Source organism: Natrix helvetica (genome assembly GCF_964273705.1).
Source record: "Natrix helvetica genome assembly, chromosome: 3".
In the NCBI taxonomy this organism is placed as follows: domain Eukaryota; kingdom Metazoa; phylum Chordata; class Lepidosauria; order Squamata; family Natricidae; genus Natrix; species Natrix helvetica.
In genome coordinates, this window is record NC_138549.1 from 116,480,142 (window position 1) to 116,501,684 (window position 21,543).

The window sequence follows — 21,543 nt, forward strand, 5'->3', positions numbered from 1 at the left end:
CAATACTACTCGTGTGGATATGTGTCTTTAACTTCTCTGCTGTAAGGAAAAACTACGGTACTCTTCATCAGGAGGAAGAACAACAGTAACTCTAGCAACAACTCAATTAAAAAATACAATTACTCAGTTCAGATATAATGCAAAAGAATTACGAGATCAAGCTTCCAGCTGATGCACCCTCCTTCTTCCCAACTGGTTTCCACAAACCAGTTTGCCAGATTCTAGCAAAAGGGCCAGCAGAGAAATAACTGAAGCATATCAGCCTCAGGCTTGTTTCATTTGATGTTTCATCTGAAACAAGCCAATTTTCCCCACATTTTGTTTTCTTCCCTATTCTGGTCTCCAGCTGTAAACAAAATAAAGGTTAAGCTGCTCAAAGATTAAGGTCGAACTATAATCCAACTGTTTTCAACTCAGTTAGGATCTAATCTTTAATATCACTGCAATGGGATTAAAGCTTCAAAGTTTCTCAGTGATGGTAATACCAGCTTTCCTCTTGAGTTTTAGTTGAGGGAATCATGTAAGAACATTTATCTGGAATTTTCAATGTCTTAATTTGATCAGAAATAAAAACTTTCCTTTTTCAACCCCTGCCCTCTTTATTTAAATTACAAATCGGGTCATAATTCTGAGACTTTCTATTTGAGCATGAACTATTGAGATCGTTTTGAATGTACAATTGATGGTGAGGTAAAGCTGGGTAATTTTGTTTTACCAAGCTCACAGGTTGTGAAACTATGTGCTGGAGAAACAAAGAGGATGATAGTAGTAAGGAGGAAGAAATGAAAAACATAAACAAAATCATGAAGAATGTGGCAATAAAGATCAAAATAATTAAGGCAGGGGTGTCCAAACTTGGGAACTTTAAGACTTGTGGACTTCAACTCCCAGAATTCCCCAGCCAGCCATGCTGGCTGGGGAATTCTGGGAATTGAAGTCCACAAGTCTTAAAGTTCCCAAGTTTGGACACCCCTGAATTAAGGCAATGATTTTACCAAGGGAACATTTGGTTACAAAAGAGAAATAAAAATAAAGAAACAGGTAAATGACGGGACTGTTTGCCAAATATAGTGATAAAAAAACTCTTTCTTAGTTCTGTATTTCCAATCAGACATAAGATTTAGATAAGCAGTTTTACTGGATTAGGAAGACCTAATACAAAAAATAAATCTGCCAACACATAGGAATCTTGCCCTGTGTGTTTCTATGTGTATCAGTGCCAAGGTTCAAATCCTGGGTCTCTTTCTTTTCTTTTTTTAGACTATGGATTTTTGGCTGCACGTGAAGCATTCTGCAGTCTACCGCCTTGTTTACCAAGCTGATATTTCTGGTGTTCATAGGAGCATATGCAGAGGGAGGGAGGGAGGGGGTCATCTATGTGCCGTCGGCCTCAGGGTGCCGTCGGCCAGACAGTGTTGGCTGGTGACCCCCAGGGGGAGAGCCTTCTCTGTGGGAGCGCCTTCCCTCTGGAATGAGCTGCCCCCGGAGCTTCGCATAATCCCCGACCTCCGGTCCTTCCGACGCGCCCTAAAAAGTTGGCTTTTCCAGCAACCCGGCCTGGCCTGTTAATTTTAACTTATTTTAAATATATTGTTTTTTTAAATTCGGTTTGTTTTTTTGGATATGGATTTAATTTTTTTTAACTTTTGGGATGTGTGTTTTTTAATGTTGTACGCCACCCTAAGTCCTTTTGGAGAAGGGCGGCATATAAATCCAAATAAACAAACAAACAAAACAAACAATATGTTATAATAAAAGCATGGCTGGTCAATTGAAACCTTCCCCCATTTTTAAATGTGTTGAACACACATTGAACACACATTTAAAAGGGGCAGGACTTTGATCATTGGTTACACCTGTCACTTTGAAGTTGTTGTCACACTCTCCCATGGTGGCAGCCAGTGTGAGAATTGGCGGCCTCTGCCTCACCAATTTTAACTCTTTCAGTAAGATCAATGGGCAGGATCAAAAGGTTTGTTGGAATATTCAGAACTGCCAGAAGTTATTACTGGTGACTGGTCAAGATGGCAAGCATTTGTTCGTGCAAGATTTAGGCTCCATTTGACGCATTTAATTAAATTTAATCTCATTTTAAGTTTCAGATGTAGTTTTATGCATCGTGTGATTTGGCCCACCAGTGGCTAGTGGATCTGGCAGCAGGTTCAGACAGTGAGGAGGTCGGGGAGGAACATGGGCCAGTCATGGAGTCTGAGGAAGACTCAGATGAGGGCTCTGTGTCTGAGGCAGAGAGGGGGCCAGAGCCATATGCCAGTTATCTGCTACCTTCAGAGTCAGACATCAGTGAGGCAGACGAACAGCTGGAGCCTGTCCCCAGTGTGCGCATGCGCAGAGTTGCCAGATGAAGGGAACAGCTAAAAAACAGGGATCGACGATGAATGCCCCGCCCTCCTGAGGAAACAAAAGGGGAGCGAAAAGGAAGTGGAGTTTGCAGGAGACAATTTGTTCGCTTAATTGGTTTGTGACTCTCCGAGACTCCTTGCCAAGTTTTGCAGATATCGGCCTGTCAGCTCTCCAAACCAGATAAGGTATGTGACTGTTAAACCTCCCTTGAAAGACTTCGCTGGATGTGAATAAACAGAATTCACAGTAAATTAATAAAAGGGGCATTTGTCGGGGCAAGGAGTTTGCTTCATGCTCTCAGGAAGCCTAGGTGATTATTCAAGAATGGAGATGAAAACTTTGAAGATCTTACATCCATGCCAAGGGCTACTGCAACCTTTCGATGATGTTCCACTGTTTTTCAAAATGTCTATATGCATCAACATCAATTGACATCCTAGATATCGATTCTCAATGCTAAGTCATAAGCTAAGGTCAAATATATTATTTCCCTAGCAGTCTCTACTCAAATTACCATGACTGCACAAAACCCAGAGATTCAGGCAAGTTCTGGGTATTAATCTATTTTTATGATGTTGATGAAATAAAAACGTTTTTTTTCATATTAAATTTTAAATTGCAGCCTTTCCAATCTGAGTTCCTTCTAGACTCAAGCATTACAAACTGCTGGACTTACCCAACTCATCCCACAGTTGTCGACATTTGTCAGTCATGCCTGTTCCTTGTTGTCTCCAGAGAGCAAGACGTGGATCTGCCATGAACTGCTCTGTTATTAGCGTCAGCATCCTAGCTCCATTAGAATCTCTCATGCGCAGCATTTCACGGACCTAAGATGAAAGAAGAGGACATGTAGACTTACAATCATATAGGGGTTAGATTTAAGGGTGACATGAGTTAGTTTGTACATAGTCTTTGCCACAGTTTGCCAATAGGGTGTCCCACCATACATTTGGAGCTAAATTACAACTCTGATTATCCTGACTGATCATGATGGTTACAACTGACAGGAATTGAGATACCTGATTTTTTGGGGGGGGGGGGGGGGATTATGTACTTCTTATAAGATGATAAAAGCTTGCCATCATCAAGCTGTCTACATGGTTGCGAAAATGTCTCTAAGGAGTAAACCTTGCTGTGAACAAATAACAAGCTATTCAGAAAAGCCAAAGAAACAATTTTTTTTCCTGAGAATAAGAGGCATTAAAAATCATTAATAAAGAATATGTTAAGCCAGATGGTGATTTTTAAATTCTCCAGCCAGTAGAGGCTGAACCAGATATACTCAAATCACGATCTCCATTTCCAACAATGATCAAATTTAAATGCTTTGTGGGTTACTGAACTTCCAAACTCCCTCCTCAAAAAATACCTTGGAATGTGGGTTTAGATTATGAGAATTCTTGGTAATCAACTTGTTTTACTGTTCTATAATTTGAGGAGAAATGCCCCATGACTAAAGAAATAGATGTTCAGACTTTGAATCCCTCACAATGATGGGTTCTTGAAAATCTGAACAATTCCAAGTAATGTTTAATCTTGTAAACTATTTGAGAGAGAAAGGTTTGTTTTAAATGATATCTAAGACCTTATAGAATAGATTTTCGAAGTAAAGTGTGGAATCACCATACTTGGACATTTTCAAATATAGGAAGGCATATCCTGCTCAAGAGATACAATTGCTTACAGAATTCCAATTATCATTTCTTGCATGCTGGCTTCTGCAAGAGAACATATCACTTGATCTAACTAGAATTCTCTAACACACCAGGTTCTAGAATAATATTTTCTCAAAATGTGTAATGCCCAGATGGAACATTTTAGAATAAAGATCAACGTATACACCGACAACATTCTTTGCTTTATATGAAGTATAAACATTTATAAAATAAGTTATGGGGGTCAGTGGCTATTAGTCCTGATGACAGTGTAACTGCCTATAAGGGTATTTGCAGGGAAGCTAGTGAACTTCCTTGTATAGTTCATTGTCCAAAGTGAGAATAGACTGCTAGACTACATGGCAACAGGTTCAATCCAGAAAGGACTGCTTAAATCATTAATTATATAGATTGTCCTAAATATGATTAACTAATTTTCCATCTATCTATGAATGACTGATATAAAATTGCAGCAATATATCAGGAAAAGTTTTAAAAATAAATCTTGCAGTTATGCATACGTACAAGGATTTGCTTTTTTAAAAAAGCAAACAAACTTTTGTATGCCATCAATATTTTGGCCATCTTGACTGCATTTGTCTATGTAAAACTAGAGATTAATGCTTATGGATTAGTCTCAGGTCATGTACTTTCTTTTTTTTTTCCTTAGAGGCATGCATAGATTAATTCAATGCAAATATGATTATACTTTGAACATATGCCTTCAATACTCTTATACACTGTCTATATACTGGTATTCTGTTTGTTCATACAGTTTATACTGGAATTTATATGTCTTTATAAGAAGGATTCTAGATATTCCTTTTTCATATAGTCCTGTGACAGAACAATCTGCTATATCATTCAAATTCTGTTTATTCAGAATAAAAACGAAGAGGGTTGAATTCTAAGTAAAGGTAGTACATAATTCTACAAAAGCCTTCAGTAATAGTTTTTAAAACCACTGCTACAGTCTCTTTTTTATTTTAGCTGAACTCACCTTTCAGGTGTCATGGTTCTGAGCAATGAACCCAAATGTACCAGGATTCAAAAGCTCCATTCAAGCTTGAAAGATCTTTTATTGAGTACATTGTATCAGCACTTAGAAAGTTGAAGCTAACTCTGGGTAATTCCCACGCTTCAGAGTAATAAAAAGATTAGCAACTTCCCACCCCCATCAGGTGTCTTGGGTCAGGTTAACCAATCAATCCAGCAGTATCTTCCCCCTCCGTCTCAGCAGATGTTCATTGCCATGACCTTGGTTCACACACTGAGTCTGGTGGATGTTTTGTCTAGTGGACTCAGGCACCACATTCCAGTTCCTTCTAAAAAAAACCAAACCCTCCCTCCCCCCAAAGAATGGCAAGTAAGAAACCAAGCAAAGATAAATATGGCCTTGTCACTTCGAAGTTGACAACAGGATTCTTGTGGGGAATTATTTAAAAAAAAACCTGCACTGCTGCTACTGAATCATAAGCAAGATTTGCTTGTTCAATGGCTTTGTATATTGTATATTATAAGCAGTATCGATGAGGTTGTGTGTGTTTGCATACATGTACATGCCAAAATCCAGCAATGGAGAAACACAAGGTTACATGTTCTACTTTTTCCACTATTACTTTTCTATGTTGCAATCCTTTGTTAAAACCAAAATCTCTACTACAAAGGTTTGATTGATAATTCTTCCTTAAGTAAAGTTAATAAGCAGAAAGCACCAAAAATGTCTATCCAAATAAAATTTGCATAAGTGGAAATACCTAATGATGAGCTAATTGTGAGTAACATATAATTTTTTTTTGATTCCCAGTGGCCATTGCACCAATGCAATTTAACATGTCAGTTCCAGTCCATCTTTGGAAAAGATTGAACCAGAGATGATATTCAGCAAGTTCTGACCAGTTCCGGAGAATCGGTAGTGGAAATTTTGAGTAGTTCGGAGAACTGGTAAATACCACCTCTGACTGGCCCCGCCCCCATCTATTTTCTGCCTCCCGAATCCCAGCTGATTGGGAGAAAATGGGAATTTTGCAGTATCCTTCCCCTGGAATGGGCAGGGAATGAAGATTTTACAGTATCCTTCCCCTGCCATGACCACCAAGCCATGCCATGACCACCAAGCCATGCGCATAGAACCGGTAGTAAACATTTTTGAATCCCACCACAGGACTGAACGATATAATCCTAAATGTTTATTTCACAGAGAAAAGAAGAGCAAATTGAAAGAATATTATAAAACTTCAAGGGTAAAAAGTTTTGCAAATGGGACAGAAAAGGCAATCGATGTCTCACCTTAGCAAACATGGAATTGAGTTGCTTCCCAGAGCCATAGTACCCTCCTTGGGAGAGGAACAGCTTCACCTGCTCTCGAACCTGTTCCTCATCCAAATGCCAGCAATTTTCATCATCAATACTGGCTCCTGCAGTAGGGTCTGGAGCACCTATGGCAAGAAAACTCAGCAGTTAAATGAAACCTTCTCCGGAGCCTTAATAGGGTGAAATTGCCTGTTATCCCTAACCCTATCATATAGGAAAGCAATATTTCTTAACCTTAGCCACTTTAAGATGACTTCAACTCCCAGAATTCCCTTGCCAGTTTCATCTCTGCTAAGGTTAAGGAACTCTGCTATAAGGTCTCCATAACAATTCCTGGTGTCTTTACACATCCATGCAACACAGAACTGGTCTTACCATTTCATTTTTCAGGATGCCCCTTAAATTCTCAAATTATTTTGGGTACTCTTTGGTAGTCTCCTATCTAAGTTTGGTAGGCTCTAACTTACTTAGCTTCCAAGCACAGACAAGTTCAGTCACCCAGTTCGGTCACCCGCTAACACGTGCTGAGATACCATCCATACAAAAGAGGGGGGAAGCTGTTCTTTAGACAAAACAACAGTGTAGTACCACAGTATTTTAATTTTAAAAAATCAATATTTATTCAAATCAGTACTTTTGTTTTCAATGCAGAACAAACAAAAAAGTAGGGTTATGTTTGTATAATCGCAGCAGTAGAGCCAAATAAAATACTGTAAAAATAACAAATAATTGTCCCAGCCTATGGTGAATTATCCCAAATAGTTTTATTTAAAAAAGAATATGAATAGCAAGGAAATTTCAGCTCTATTCTGCCATAACAAGCTTGACGTTGGTAGGATTCTCCACAACAGCTCCTTCAGTAAACTAAAAACAAAATAAGAATCATCCCCTTCTTTGTTGCTAAAAACTTTATAATGCATCAGTTTGGGTGGAAGCCTTAATATTTAACATGAAAAGTCTTCCTACGTCAGTTTCCTCCATTGAGGCCCTCCTAATAAATTTAACTACCAGGCAAAGAAAGTCCAGTTCAGATTCTAAGATGATCCAAATAACTCCCACCAAGACTTATACTTGGTCTTTCTGTGCTGATCTCTAAGCAATTCCTATATGACTATCTTTCTTGGGCCTCAAAAGAGAGAAACTATCACTCTAAAGCCATAAACGTCTCAAAGACAGCACATGGAAAAATATACAGGGAAGATTAAATTGCTGAACTCAGAGAGGCCTCACAAAATGTTTGGAGATGTTCATAGAGAAGATAACCATTCTCCTGACACACTTAATCTTAGCTATGTTGGCTATTTTAAGAATGACTCAGTAAGGATTACATGAAACAGGCTGAAATCAATGAAAGCCAGTGATGGCAGGGCCACATTATCTTCAACAGCTTGAGGATGATTTGTTTCTATCAGAGAAGGAATCAATTTTATTACTATTACAGAATTATCTATCAAGGATTCCTTTGGCTAGATATCTGAACAGGCAAAGGAGGACACAAACAATTGCAAAGGGGAACACACTGTTTAATTTTCTTGGCATCCATTTCAAAAATTACAGCAAAAAATTGCAAAGAAATGTACTTAAGCTGATATGCATATGAAATCACTTTTTCCACCATCAGAAAGACTGGTTTTTTCATGCCAGGGGCTTCTGTGGACCCTTAAGGGGTGAAGCCTCCCTCTCCTGTGGCACGGAGAGGCAGGGATCTCTGCTTGCGATAGCCGGAGAGGCGGCTAAACCAGTGAACCAGTTAGCCGACGAGTTCGCTGTCAAGCGATTCCTCACAATTTCTTCTCCGTTTGCTTTCTTAATGTTTGGAAGAGAATCCAGGAATCTAGCTGTGGAGCAGTTAAAATCTGAATGTCTCAACTGGCACAATACTGGGAAAGTCACCAGGCAAAGGAAGCACTACCAAAAAAGATGACAGGCTCAGTCTCCAGGCAGAAGAACAGTGCAACACCCATTCCTGGATCCTCTTCCCTTCCCCCTATGGAGAATTGGTGATGACATGCTTTTCAAATTTCACCATAGAAAAATATGACAAGTCATATGGTGTACTTGTTATAGTGAGAGATCATAGATTTGAAGGGGCTGGATTTAACCCGACTGCTGGAATCAGGAAATAGATTAAATATTGTAAATTTAGGGTATTAGTTTGCTGTCGGATAGAGAAAGAAGCAATTTACAAGGTCACAATACATAAATGCTTGAATGACTTCCATTGTGAAAATGGCTCAGCTCCAAAGAAAAACCAAGACACTAAAATGGCTGGACAATATTTGATTTTAAAGCATATCTGCTGGATGGAGGACATGAAGTCCTCCACTATGTCCTCTTTTTGCTTGATGTCTCATAACCCTACCTTGGGTAGCATCTTAAAGTAATTAATATTTGCTATATGAAATTCTGGAATAAGAGCTGCACAGATTACGTACCATGCTAACTAACCTCAAGAAAGAGAAAACAAAAAATAAGTAGATATAGATGCCACTTTATCATTCAGCACTTTTCAGAAAACCTTCAAATGTTAAAGAATAATTTAGTACTTTTCCATTTCTGATCCCAAACATGGTTTTAGGTAACAAACTATTTCCTGAGTAGTGAATCATTGGGATGGCATAAGAATCTCATAGATAAACTAGTAAATGGGGTGGGGTGGGGGAATGTTTTTACCAGTCATCCATCAGTAAGAAAGAACATTAAGAAGGTAGGGGGGAAATCCTATTTAGCCAGGAACAGCTGCAGTAATTTCTGGAAGCTATTAAGTTCTATACATGCATATACTTTTATGTATATTATTGGTAACATGCCTACATGCTTTTCCACTTATGGATGAGGTCAAGGAGAAGTTAGTAAGACTAGACTTGGATTTAATAGGTTACTGACTCCTAATCATTTAGAATCCTCTTGCTTTAATACTCTTTAAGGTGTTTTGCATCACTTTAGATAACTACAGCCCTGAAAATAGTTAAGATTTACTCCTGCAAGTTATATTGTCTGTTTCCACACTTAAGACTCAGACTTTTAAAGATTTCAGCAGAATGCTTATTAAGGAAGAATAATCATGTCCAAAAAGCAGACTCGTTTCTATTTCCTAAAGTTTCAAATCCTTTTTCTTGTTTTTCAATGTCTTTCCCATACACAATACAGTCCAATACATGCGAACATTTAGTGTTGCTTACTTTTCAAGCTTCAGTTTTGCAGTGGTGCAAGGCACACAATTGATCTGTAAGAACAGCTGACTGCCTCACTGATGTGCTCGTCACAATGAAATCTTTCCTTACAAAGCATCTTAATGCCATAAGACTAAACAAAAACCTTTCTAAAGTCAATAGCAGCTCCGCTATAAAATGAGAGATGCCAAATTGATGAGAATCCCTCCCCCATTTTTTGAAGCCACTAGAAAAATGCAATTTATGCTTGGAAAGAATAATTTATAAGGCACTCAGCTGTACAGCACTCCCAAGAAATTAGGAAGCATTTCACATTGTTACATCGTTGTACTCAACTTCAAAAGCTAAGAAAAGGTTGTTTCTATATTTAAATTATCAACATTATCAATCTGGATGTCTGACATTAGATAACAAAAAACAAAATTAAAAAATCCTAATCTATGCTGGCAAGAAGAATCATGAGTGGAAATTTCAGTTAGGGCAGTGTTTCTCAACCTTGGCGACTTTATGTCCTGTGGGTATCAACTCCCAGAATTCCCCAGTCACTGCTGGCTGGGGGGTTCTGGAAGTTCACAGGACTTAAAGTCGCCAGGGTTTAGAAACAGGGTTGAGTTAGGGATAAACCATGGTGCCAGGAACATGCAACACTGACCTTTATCCCATTTCTCTAATGTTTATTACTACTCTTCAGTCAGTTAATAGCTCATATCTATGGAGTGAGGAGACATGGCAAAAGACAGATGCAGCCCTTTCCAACTGGAACTAGTCAACTGGATTTATCCTTGTCAATAAAGCTTCATCTCTACAACCATTAAAAGAAAGCTGGCCAGGAAATGCCTGCTTTAATCCTATTCAGAGGCAATTAGCACTCTCAAAATAAGCAGCATTGTGGAGCAAAACCAATATATTATAATGATGAAATTAGAAAAATCGTATTGTAACTGTCCCACCAACATAGAAGCCAGATGATTTGTAACTACAGGGCAGAGCAATATGGCAAAGCAGTTTTGCAATCCCTAAACATCTTCAACTGAAAGTAACAGAATAACAGAATTGGAAGGGACCTTGGAGGATTTCTAGTCCAACCCCCTGCTCAAGCAGGAAACCCTACCATTTCAGATAAATGGTTGTCCAATCTCTGCTTTAAAAATCTCCAGTTTTGGAGTACCAACAAGTTCTGGAGGCAACTAATTATTCTGTCAGGAAATGACTTCTTAGTTCTAAGGTGGTTCTTATCCTTGATTAGTTTGCATCCATTGCTTCTTATCTTGCCTTCAGGTGCTTTGGAGAATAGATTGATTCCCTCTATGTGTACTCTAGTTCAGTGTTTTTCAACCTTGGCAACTTGAAGATGTCTGGACTTCAACTCCCAGAATTCCCCAGCCAGCATTCGCTGGCTGGGGAATTCTGGGAGTTGAAGTCCAGACATCTTCAAGTTGCCAAGGTTGAAAAACACTGCTCTAGTTATCATTTAAACCAGGAGTAGGCAACCCATTGTTCTGCAGATAATTTGAATTTAAATTTATACCAGCCCCAATAAGCCCAGCCACTTACAAAGGATTTTACGATTTGACTGCACTGGGTTATTTGCCAGAATTTTCAACAATAAGTGAAGAGGCTTGCCTGCCAAGCCTCAGGGTTTGATTTGTACCTTAAGAGAAAAGATGCCAGTCGAGAATTACCCCAACTTTCAGTGGATTCAATTGGCTTTGTGTAAGCAGGAAGACTTTCACTCAATGTTCAAGTTATTAAAATCTTTCTGGTCACCATAAACCATGAGGCAGGTTCACTAGCAGCAAATGAACCATTTCCCTCAGTTTTCTTCATTACCAATTTTATCCTTACACATATTAGTAACCATAATTTGGTTTTCAATGGTCAGACAATGGGAGGTCCAAATATCTGTCAGCTTTGGTTTTATTTTATTTATAAAGACTAGTTTTTATTTCTAAGCTGAGTACAGCTGAATTGCTTTTCTAAACAAAGGAAGAGTAAGAAAAAAGGAAAAGAAACAATACAATGATCCTTTGGTACTCAACAGCCTTGAAACTCATCAAATTTGGTACTCAACAAACTTTGATGCGAAAATTTTGTCCCAGTACTTATACTTTGTTTGGTACTCAATATACAAGCTAGAATTTTTTGGTATGAGCTGCCTTGTGACTCACTACATTATTTCCTATGGGAAAAAATTGTTTGGTACTCATCATTTTTGGTACTCATCATGCCATCCAGAGTCAATTGACAATGAGTAAGTGTTTGCCCTCTTTATGCTTCTTTCTATGTTCCAAAATAAGCAACTCTTATTTTTATTCCCAGTTTTATACTTTAAGCCTGCTATATTAATTAACCTGCAATGATTCTTGCAATTATGAGGGGAAAGCTTAATAATCAGTACATTTGATTTCGCTCTGTATTAAAATTTTACAGAATATTTTATTACAGTTCTTTGGGATGATTTAAATAGTGATTTAACTAGATTGACATCCCTGGAATCAACTGTTTTCAAAGGAATTAATTGATTCAAGCATTTCCTTGAGAGTGGGTTAACTCTATGTGTCTTTATTAGAAACACCCTCTTCTTAACAGCAGCCTCCCAATGAATTCACACAGTGATAGGTAATCTGAATCAAAGCCAAATAGAAAGAAGAGAGTGCATGGATGGGGAGAGAAGGGAAATAGCTACAGGCATTTAGTAATTCACAGTTCAGTATCAGAGCTTTTCCCTGTCTGATCATTTGGTTTTCCATGTTATGGAGAAGTTTTTCAATAGAATTTCATGGATGGAAATCCCCAAAAGTCTATTATTGCTGACATCATCCCATTTGAAGGGAAAGAGAGAAGTACTTTCCAAAATTATTTAACACAAAGGGAGATTACAATTAACAACAACTTTCAGATGGAATTTTGCAACAGTTGATGCCTAGCAATAGAGAAACTCTACTAGGAACAGGAAAAATATATCGCAGAAAGGAACAACTTTGCTTAATACCATATGGATTAGTTACAGATAATCTTTCTACAGTGACTGCTTTGTTTAGCAATCATTTGCAATTATGACAGTGATGAAAACATAATTTGGTGACCAATCCTAAGCAAAGGAAAGCTGAAGTAAGATATAAGCATAGTAGCAATTTCACTTATTGCTTTGGTTAATTTCCGGTCTCAATTGTTGTTGCTAGATGAGGACTACCTGTATACTTATTTGTCATAAATGATACAGAACATATTTTCTAGCATGAGAATAAATATCTCTTATGCTTTGGCAGTGATTGGAAAAAGGTCCTTCATCATTGGTTTTTGTGGTCTAGTCATTTCCAGAGAATGAGAGAGGGATCTTTGTTCCTCAGGGTGACGTATATTGTTTCTTGAACAAATTTATATAGTTGTCCAACTCACATACACGTGACTTCAGGAAACTTATAACATTAAAATCTACTACAAAAACCATAATCCCCCACCAACCCCCATGGCAGCAGCAATATGAACCACTTGATCGGCTACAGTTCCATTTGGGGACTGTCTCCAGGGCCTTTGGAAAAGCAATAAGTATTATAAATAGCTCAAATATTTTGGGACATGTCTTGCCATGCCCAGCATAACTGATTATAACAATAAAAGAAAAAAGCTATTTAGAATTAAAGTATTTGGAGTTTCCACTTGAAGTTGGCTTATGATTGGCAGAACAAAGCGAGAAGACTGGGATTTGCCCTTGTGTGGTATTCCCCCTTTGAAACTAGTGCACAACTCTGCATTATAACTACTGCACAAAGATCGGGCAGCAATTGTGATGAGGATGACTTTTGTACAGGTTTATGTTGTGTGCGACTTGCACACATTGCTAGAATTTCTTTGTTGATTAATTAATTAAATCTATATGTCAATCATCCTCACGCTGAAAAGTGACCTGCACTCAGGGTGGCTTACACTTGAAATCATAAATATAAAGCTATTAAAAACATAATTAAAGAAACAAGAAGCAAAAAGATGATATCAGTAAAGTGGTGGCATCTTTTCAGTTAATACACCAACCACCTTCAACATTGAGCACCCCCCTGAGGACAACATGCTATCTGGCAGAGTTTCTTTGAGTTATTTGTAAAAATAATAAAGGTGGGATACAAACAAACAAACAAACAAACAAATATTTAAACACCCTTCCAGAAGGGCAAAAGGGTAGAGGCAGACCTCACCTGAGATGGCAAGCTATTCCAAAAGAGCTGGGCCATAGCAGTAAAGTCTAGCCTTCTAGATTCTGCCACCTGAAGCTCTTTGAGCAACAGGGTCTGCAGCATGCCCCTTCTGCTGGACTGAGTGGGGTGGGCTGATACCTTTGGGGTGAGATGGTTCCTCAGATAACCTGGCCCCATGCCATGAAGGGCTTTAAAAGTGATAACCAACATCTTGAATTGGACTTGGAGGCAAATCAGCAACCAAGGCATCTTGAATAATAGCAATGTTTCATACCCAATCCAAGTGACGGCTAAGCCTGTCTGCACCACTGCCTTTCAAACACTCTTCCTGCATAGCCCCATGTAGAGCGCACTGCAGTAATCCAAATGGGAGATGACCAGAGCGTGACTGACTGGGTCTCATAATCCAGTGAAGGGCACAACTGGTGCACAACATGAAGTTGTGAAAAAACTCTCCTAACAGGAGTGATGAGTCCAGGAGGAACCCCAAGTCCTGAGCACTGGGTCCATCTGGTATAGTGCAACTCCTTCCAGAACTAAAGATGATAAACTTCCAGATCCTGAGACTCCTGTGCCTACAAATATTCCATAATTGGCCGACAGGTAATTAAGTACATTCTAGTTATTTCACAATTGAACTACAATGCATGTTGCATGGATTGCCATTGAAATTCATCCATGGAGCTTCAATTAGTTCAAAATAAAACAACATGACCAATGATGGGCAAACATTGATATGCCAATATATCATCAATGATCTATGAGTTGCATTGATGGCCAGTTTGGTTGTGATGCAATTCAATTTGCTGGTTGTCAACCATAAAACCCTAGTTATTTTTAAAAAACTACCAGGGTTTATGCCCATCCAGTACAATCAGATAGAGTGGGGGTATTCCAGCTCCCTTCTATCAAATAATATCAGCTAGTGGTACTCCAGAAGTGTACCTTCTCTATTATGGTGCCTGTCTCCCTAGTACATCATCCCCCCAAGAGATTTGTGCAGCTTCCACTCCATAGGAGTTCCACAGCTATGAAAACATGGTCGTGCTCTTAAACCAGGCTTAGATTGGTTGTTGAGTATCTGGTGGGTTCCTTTATGTCATGTTCTGTTTTTCATTGTTTTTCTTTCTTTTCATTATTAAACCTTAATTATTCCCCTTCTCCAAATTTTAATTAGGGACCCAGTTTAGCCTAGCGATTAAGGTACCAAGCTAGAAATCAGGAGATTGTAAGTTATGATCTTATTTCAGCTTTCCTTTGCTTAACAGACTTGTGAAGGTCGTAAACTCAAGGATTGATTACAAACTTATTTTTTCATTACTGTTGTTAACTGTGAAAGAACTTCAAACAAAGCAATCACTAAAGGAGGAGAACCTTTATAAGCTTTGCATTTAGCAGCTAAAAAGAAAAAAAAGTGCTGTGATGGTGTACCTATGCCACACGGAGCGATATTTGTTGGCATACCAGCTGTCATCTCTGGCGCACACATATTTTTTGCCCTTACAGAGGCCCAAGGGAGGCTGTTTTTGCCCTCCCCAGGCTTCAGGAAAGCCTCCGGAGCCTGGAGAGGGGTCACGCATGCATGTACGGAGGGGGTTGCGCGTGCATGCGCAGAGGGCCAGGGAAATTGAGTGGGCACATGTGCGCAATTTTGGCATGCTGTGAGAAAAAGGTTCGCCATCACTGGTCTAGTGGTTAAGTTACCAGACTAGAAACCAGAAGCCTGAAGTCTAATCCCACCTTAAGCATGAAAGCTGTCTGGGTGACTTTGGGCCAATCACTCTCTCTCAGCTTAACTCACTTCAAAAGTTATTGTTGTGAGGAAAATAAGAGGAGGAATGAGTATTGGGTTCACCTCCTTGAGATACTGTATTTATAAAAATAATAAAGGAGGAATTTTAAAAAGAGATGATATAAGCTGATCTATACAGGGTTGAACCGTGGAGTCCTTGGTGCTCTCTGAGTTTGGTTATTTGCTTGCTGATGTTTCTGCAAGCAAACATCCAAGCTCAAAGAGCACAAAGGACTCCATAAGCCGATCTGTCATCTCAAAATAATTAGCCAGAGTCTAAATTGAGAATGTAAAAAAAAAGAATCACTCATTCTCACTTCAATATACCTAGAAATAGCAACTACGCCTTTTCTGACATCTCGGTAACAAAACGTCTGAGTACCTTCTGCCAGCACCATGGCAGCTGATACGTCCTCACACAGTAACATATTCAGGGCATTCGACTTGTAATGCTCAGTGGTTATAGAAGAGAAAAAGTGCACACCGTTCTCAACTTTCTTTGAAATGTGGGCTTTTTAAAATATAGTCGCTATGAATCAAATTTCACTAACATTTGGCTTTTCCAACAAGGCAAGCTCCATATGTGTTAGAGAACCACTCTCATCATACTACCCACATGAACAGATTGGAGAAAGTTAACAGTTCTCTTCTATCAATGCTAAAGAATGAACTTTCAGAACAGAAATATGGTGCTACTTTATAAAAAGTGGCTAGCTTCTCTCCTTGTATATGCTCTTCAGCAGAAAGTACAAATATTACATATAACCTGGCAGGGTCACAATATATTTAGAGTCCAGGATGTTAGATACTCAACCACTTCCAGCATTGCTTGTTGTTATAAATTTCTTTTCCAAAAGAGAGACAAACAGTTGCGACAGACAAAATCTTTTGGTGAAAGGTATGAGCCTGCAGACAATTTGTCAGGGAGCTGTAAAGATTCTATATCTTAAAGAATTAAGTGCATTATAAACATGGTGAGATTCAGACATTATAACACATGGTGAGATTCTTCTCCTCTTCGGGTTCGTCAAGAATGAGCACATTATTATGATTTGGGAGATTTATCAGAAGTGATTTCTGCCTCGTTGACTTACCATGCACTTGATTGATTTCGGAGTTGGAGGACAAGATTTCGTCGGCCAATTTCTGGGCTGTTGGGAGCACTTCAGTGTGGTGGGCTGTAATCAAATACTGAACAAACTTTTGGAGCTGGTCCCTGTTCATTTGGAAAAGAGTCTCTGATATGGGAAGACGGAGTTTGACTTGATCAGGCTTGCGAATCCTGTAGAGGGAGAGTGCCACAACGTGAGCGCAATAGAAAATGTCCTTGTTCCCACAATCACATGTCACGGATGTTATCTTGCACCGATCAAAGCTGATGGCCACTTTGTAGGTCATTTCTGGTTCAGTTGCAGTTGCTGCTTCTGTCACAGTACCACTCAGGTGGAATCCTGGAAAGAAAAAAATTGATTACTAGGGAAGGGATCTTTTTCTTTTTCTGCTTAAAAAAGTTCTAATTTTGTTGTCTTCTGGTTTTTTTTTTTAATGAAGGGTAAAATTCTCAAAAAAGGATCGTGGTGTATATACTTTTAGCCACCAAAATTGTGCAGTCTATACTAGAGGTATTGAGACTCAGAACAGAAGTCTGCAGGTTAAATATCAATAAGACAATTGACTAATGGAGAGCCTTAAGACAGAATGGAAGCATAGCCAACATCATAGAGAATGATGTTGATTTAATGTAATATAAGTGTGTATCTCTTTGATGGAGTTTCCACTATAAAATAGTATTTCCAGGAATTTATATTTCCAGTAATTATAATCCCGCCCCTTAAAAGCAATTCAGAAGAGGAAAAACAGAAATAAATGAAATCAGAATGAAAAAGCATTTATTTTGCCCATCCTTGCTCAATTTATTCATCTCCTTCCCAGCCTTATAGATAATTAGGAAGTCTCACATTGTATCATGTCTATAGCATTGTCAACACAACATCCAATGTACAAGAAGAATCTTTAACTTGTTTCTCTAGTATGCAACACACAGGCACTCACATCCAGTAGCCCTGTCACAAGTCTGCTGTCTCTAGGTCTTTGTCACCACACATCTAGCAAATGGAATCAAAGCTACTGTTGCAAAAGGTAAAACTCTGAGAGATTTCCCCATCAAGATTTAGCAATAATCATAAATCCGGGGTCCAGTAATGCCAGACTGTTATTATATTATTTATCCCTTAATTACAAATGAGATGGTTGATGCTTAGGATGATTAGAAAGTAGGCATTTTCTCAAGGCTGAAGTCACAACATCTTTTGGCACTGAGTGATTTCAATCATGATCTGTGCCAAGGCTTGAGAAGATTTGAGATTCCGTGGTCTCTATGATGACCATGGGCTTATACAAACTGATCTTGGTATTGACTCACATCAATCATACTCTTGATTTTGTATTTGCCTCAGAGAGAGAAGTTGCTAGATAATCTGGATTCAGAAGTTATATCATCTAACACAGTGGTTCCCAAACTTTTTCAGTCCACCGCCCCCTTGGTGCTACAAACTGATCTTCAGTGCCCTCCACCCAGTGGTGGAATTCAATTTTTTACTACCGGTTCTGTGGGCGTGGCTTGGTGGGCATGGCTGGCTGGGTCATGTGACTGGGCGGTTTGCACGACGGAAGAAAGATAGTAACAGTAAAATTCAAAACTGTAACAATTGCACATTTATTCAAAATCCAATTTAAAAACCTTTTTAGTTAATATTAATTCAACAAAATTGCTGAACATGATCCAGTGATACCAGTGTGTGTGTGTGTGTGTGTGTGTGTGTGTGTGTGTGTGTGCGCACGCGTGCTTGTGTGTGTTTGAGTGAGCGAGGATCCGGTAAGGGAACTGTGCCTATTTAGAAAAGGTAAATTATTGCAAACATGATCAGTTGAAGATAAGTATGGGGACAGGTTGGGCAGTAGAGAGAAAGTGATAAAAGAGTGGGAGAGAGGAAGAGAGAAAGAAAAAAGAGGGAAGAGAGACAGAAAGAGACAGAGCAGGAGAGAGAAAGTGACAGAAGAATGAGAAAGGAGAGAGAAAGAGAGACAAAGAGAAATAGGGTGAGAGAGACAGAAAGAGACAAAGAGGAGAGAGAAGGGAGGAGAGAGAAAGTGACAAAGGAATGGAAAAGAAGGAGAGAGGAAGAGAAGAGAGACAAAGAGAAAGAGGATGAGAGAGACAGAAAGAGACAAGAGGAGAGCGGAGGGAGGAGAGAAAGTGAAGGAAGAATGGAAAAGAAGGAGAAAGAGAAGAGAGACAAAGAGAAAGAGGATGAGACAGAGAGAGAAGAGAGGAAGAGGAAAGAGTAAGAACATCTCATTTCAACCCTGAGGTGCAAATATTCTCTTTGATTGGTAATTTTATTTGTCCATTTACTATCCAATACTCTCATTTCTCCTTAAGTTCATCAAGAATTCCCTTCTTTTTATTGAATTTATCGCAATACCTTGAGAACAACTTTTTCAGCATAGCTTTATAGCTATTTAAAATATAGCTACAAACAACAAAACAAAACAACAAAAAGTTGTCCTCAAGTTGTTCTAATATAGTAATTTAGGTCAGGTTTTCAGAACATTGGTCTATTTATAAGTCACTAAGTGCAAAGAAACAGAATTCAGAAAGTTGGCTTCCCTTTTTGTAATTGTCTATTGTCTGCTTAATTTTCTACCTACATTTTTGATAACTGATATTCACTGTTGACCCAAGAAGCCCATCGGAGAAAGAAACCCTCCCTATGAACTTTGCTGGGTTTCCATGGCATGAGGTTTGATCTTTTTCTCCACCATACAGTAGCATATTTTTTCTAAGGAGGATATAATCAAGATAGTCTATAATTGCCTATCAATCTAACAGTATGGCGATTGACAATCTCTTTATATTTCAACTCTAACTCTTTCAGTCTTAAAGTTTTGGTGAGGAGAAATCCAAAAATTCTTTTAAAGAGGAAAAAAAATGCTTGCACAATTACATCCATGGAGACATGTATATATACACAACACAGAGAGAAACAAACTTAACAAAGTGCTAAGTCTGCTCACCAACTAACTAACTCTCTCTCTCTCTCTTAATGCGAGAGAGAGAGAGAGAGAGAGAGAGGGAGGGAGGAAGGGAGGGAGGGAGGGAAAGTGCGAGCGTGTGTATCCCTCCTTCCTTCAGCCCAACATTCTCGTTGGCAACCCGGCCAGACGAGAGGAACTGCAGAGGGTCTCCCCGAGTCTAGGGCAGCAATTCATTCGATGGGAAACTTGCCTCTTGGAAGGAATGACCCGGCTTGGCTCCTGCTTTTGATCCGCCGCCCAACGACTGAACGGAGAAGCGAAGAGGCAGGAGAGACGAAGCGGGAGCCAAGCCGGGTCATTCCTTCCAAGAGGCAAATTTCCCATTGAATGACTTGTTGCCCTAGACTCGAGGAGACCCTCTGCAGTCCCTCTCATACACACGCTCGTGCTCTCTCTCTCCCTCTCTCACAAATGGAAAATCCGAGCAGCCGCTGCTGGGAGCCCGTCCCATGCCTTCTTCCAACCCCCACACCCCTTATCTCAGCTACTTTCTGCCTTGTGAACCTAGAACTGATTGCTGACTTCAGGCTGGCTCTCCTCTCCTGCACAGTGTTTACTTTCCACGTGCCAACTTGGGGGGCGGGCGATTGAAGCGGCGCGTGCCCCTCTCCTGGGAGGAAGGCGGTGATTGGAGGGGAGGGTGGTGACGCCCTCTGCAGCCAACGTGATCTTTTTTTCCTCGCCCTCTTAGCGCCCCCCTGCCGCCCCCTTGCCTCTTACCACCCCCCTAAGTCATCTCACCGCCCCCCAGAGGGTGGTACCGCCCACTTTGGGAACCACTGATCTAACATGTACTATGGTCAGATCATTTTATGGTCCAGATGAAACTATCTGATTCTTGGAGCCCCTGCAGGGAGAGTGAACTGATTAAAATGGTATCAGGCACCATATGAATCCAGCTGGACTTCAGCAGGCAGCTGGTGATTTACCAAGCAACCTGATAGGTAGCTCTATCGATTGTCTGGGTAGCCACGGGCAACAGAAGGCAACTTGACCCCTCAACTAGATTGTTCCCAAGCAGCCTCTCTTTGTTCGTCAATTCCAGTTGTCCCTTTGCTTTACTGAGTAGCTCTAGGAGATAAAGTATCATTAGAAATGCTTAGGATGTTGGAAGAAGACAAAAAGTAAATCTTTCTATATTGTTCTTGGCAACAGCATTTCTATATTGTTGCCAAGAAAATCAGGAGTTGAGCCCAACTTGAGGTAGTCTTTGTTTTAAAGAAGACAATAATAAGGTATAAGATAAGTGGAATTTTCTAAATTCATAATATGATTAGATACAAAGTCTGGATTCTTACTATATTTCATCTAATCTATAACATTATCCAAGTAATTCACTTATTGCCTTTCTATATTTTTAGCCTGCTAGAAATATTCTACCACTGTATTTTTAATGTAAATTCATATTAGAGGAAACTGACAAGACGTATGTGTAGCATAAGATGAAAAAATGATTAATTGCATATACGCCTTATGTTTTTGCCAACTCTTACAAGTTTTATAAGATAAATTCTTTCAGACGTTTTTAATCAACAGCCTCAAAACCATCTATATACTGCTATTCTGTTTAAAGCAGTGCCAAAACCCACATACAGATCTGATTAAGGACTGAGAGAGGGTGTTTCATTTAAAAAACCAATTTTTAAAAAATAAGTCTTGTAAATAGGACATGAAAGCTTTTAGATTAATATAAACCCCAGTAATATATTCAGAAAAGCCTCATCCATTGAAAACCTGTTTGATAACGATATCATTTCTCTTCATACATTTCACTTTAAATAGCATATGGAACAATTTGCAGAGTCTACTTCTATAGCATAGCAGGGCCATTTGCCTATTATACTAACAAGTAATATGGATTAATCAAGAATATGGATGATCATTCCCACAATCTCATTGCATGGTGGGTATTGCTAACAAACTACTATCCTTTTACACTAGCCAGAAAAAGAATCCAT

General features: G+C 39.2%; 1 protein-coding gene across 3 annotated transcripts in view; it reads right to left on the reverse strand.

Moving 5' to 3' along the window:
- Positions 1 to 21,543, reverse strand: part of ZSWIM5 (zinc finger SWIM-type containing 5) — a 144,756-nt gene that overhangs the window by 20,070 nt on the left and 103,143 nt on the right. For all 3 annotated transcript variants that reach the window (XM_081949041.1, XM_081949042.1, XM_081949043.1), the window contains exons 2-4: positions 16,582 to 16,938; positions 6,306 to 6,454; positions 3,038 to 3,188 (exon numbers count right to left, since the gene is read on the reverse strand). In XM_081949041.1, the coding sequence (XP_081805167.1) occupies positions 3,038 to 3,188; positions 6,306 to 6,454; positions 16,582 to 16,938 (657 nt within the window). The remainder of the gene's footprint in view (positions 1 to 3,037; positions 3,189 to 6,305; positions 6,455 to 16,581; positions 16,939 to 21,543) is intronic.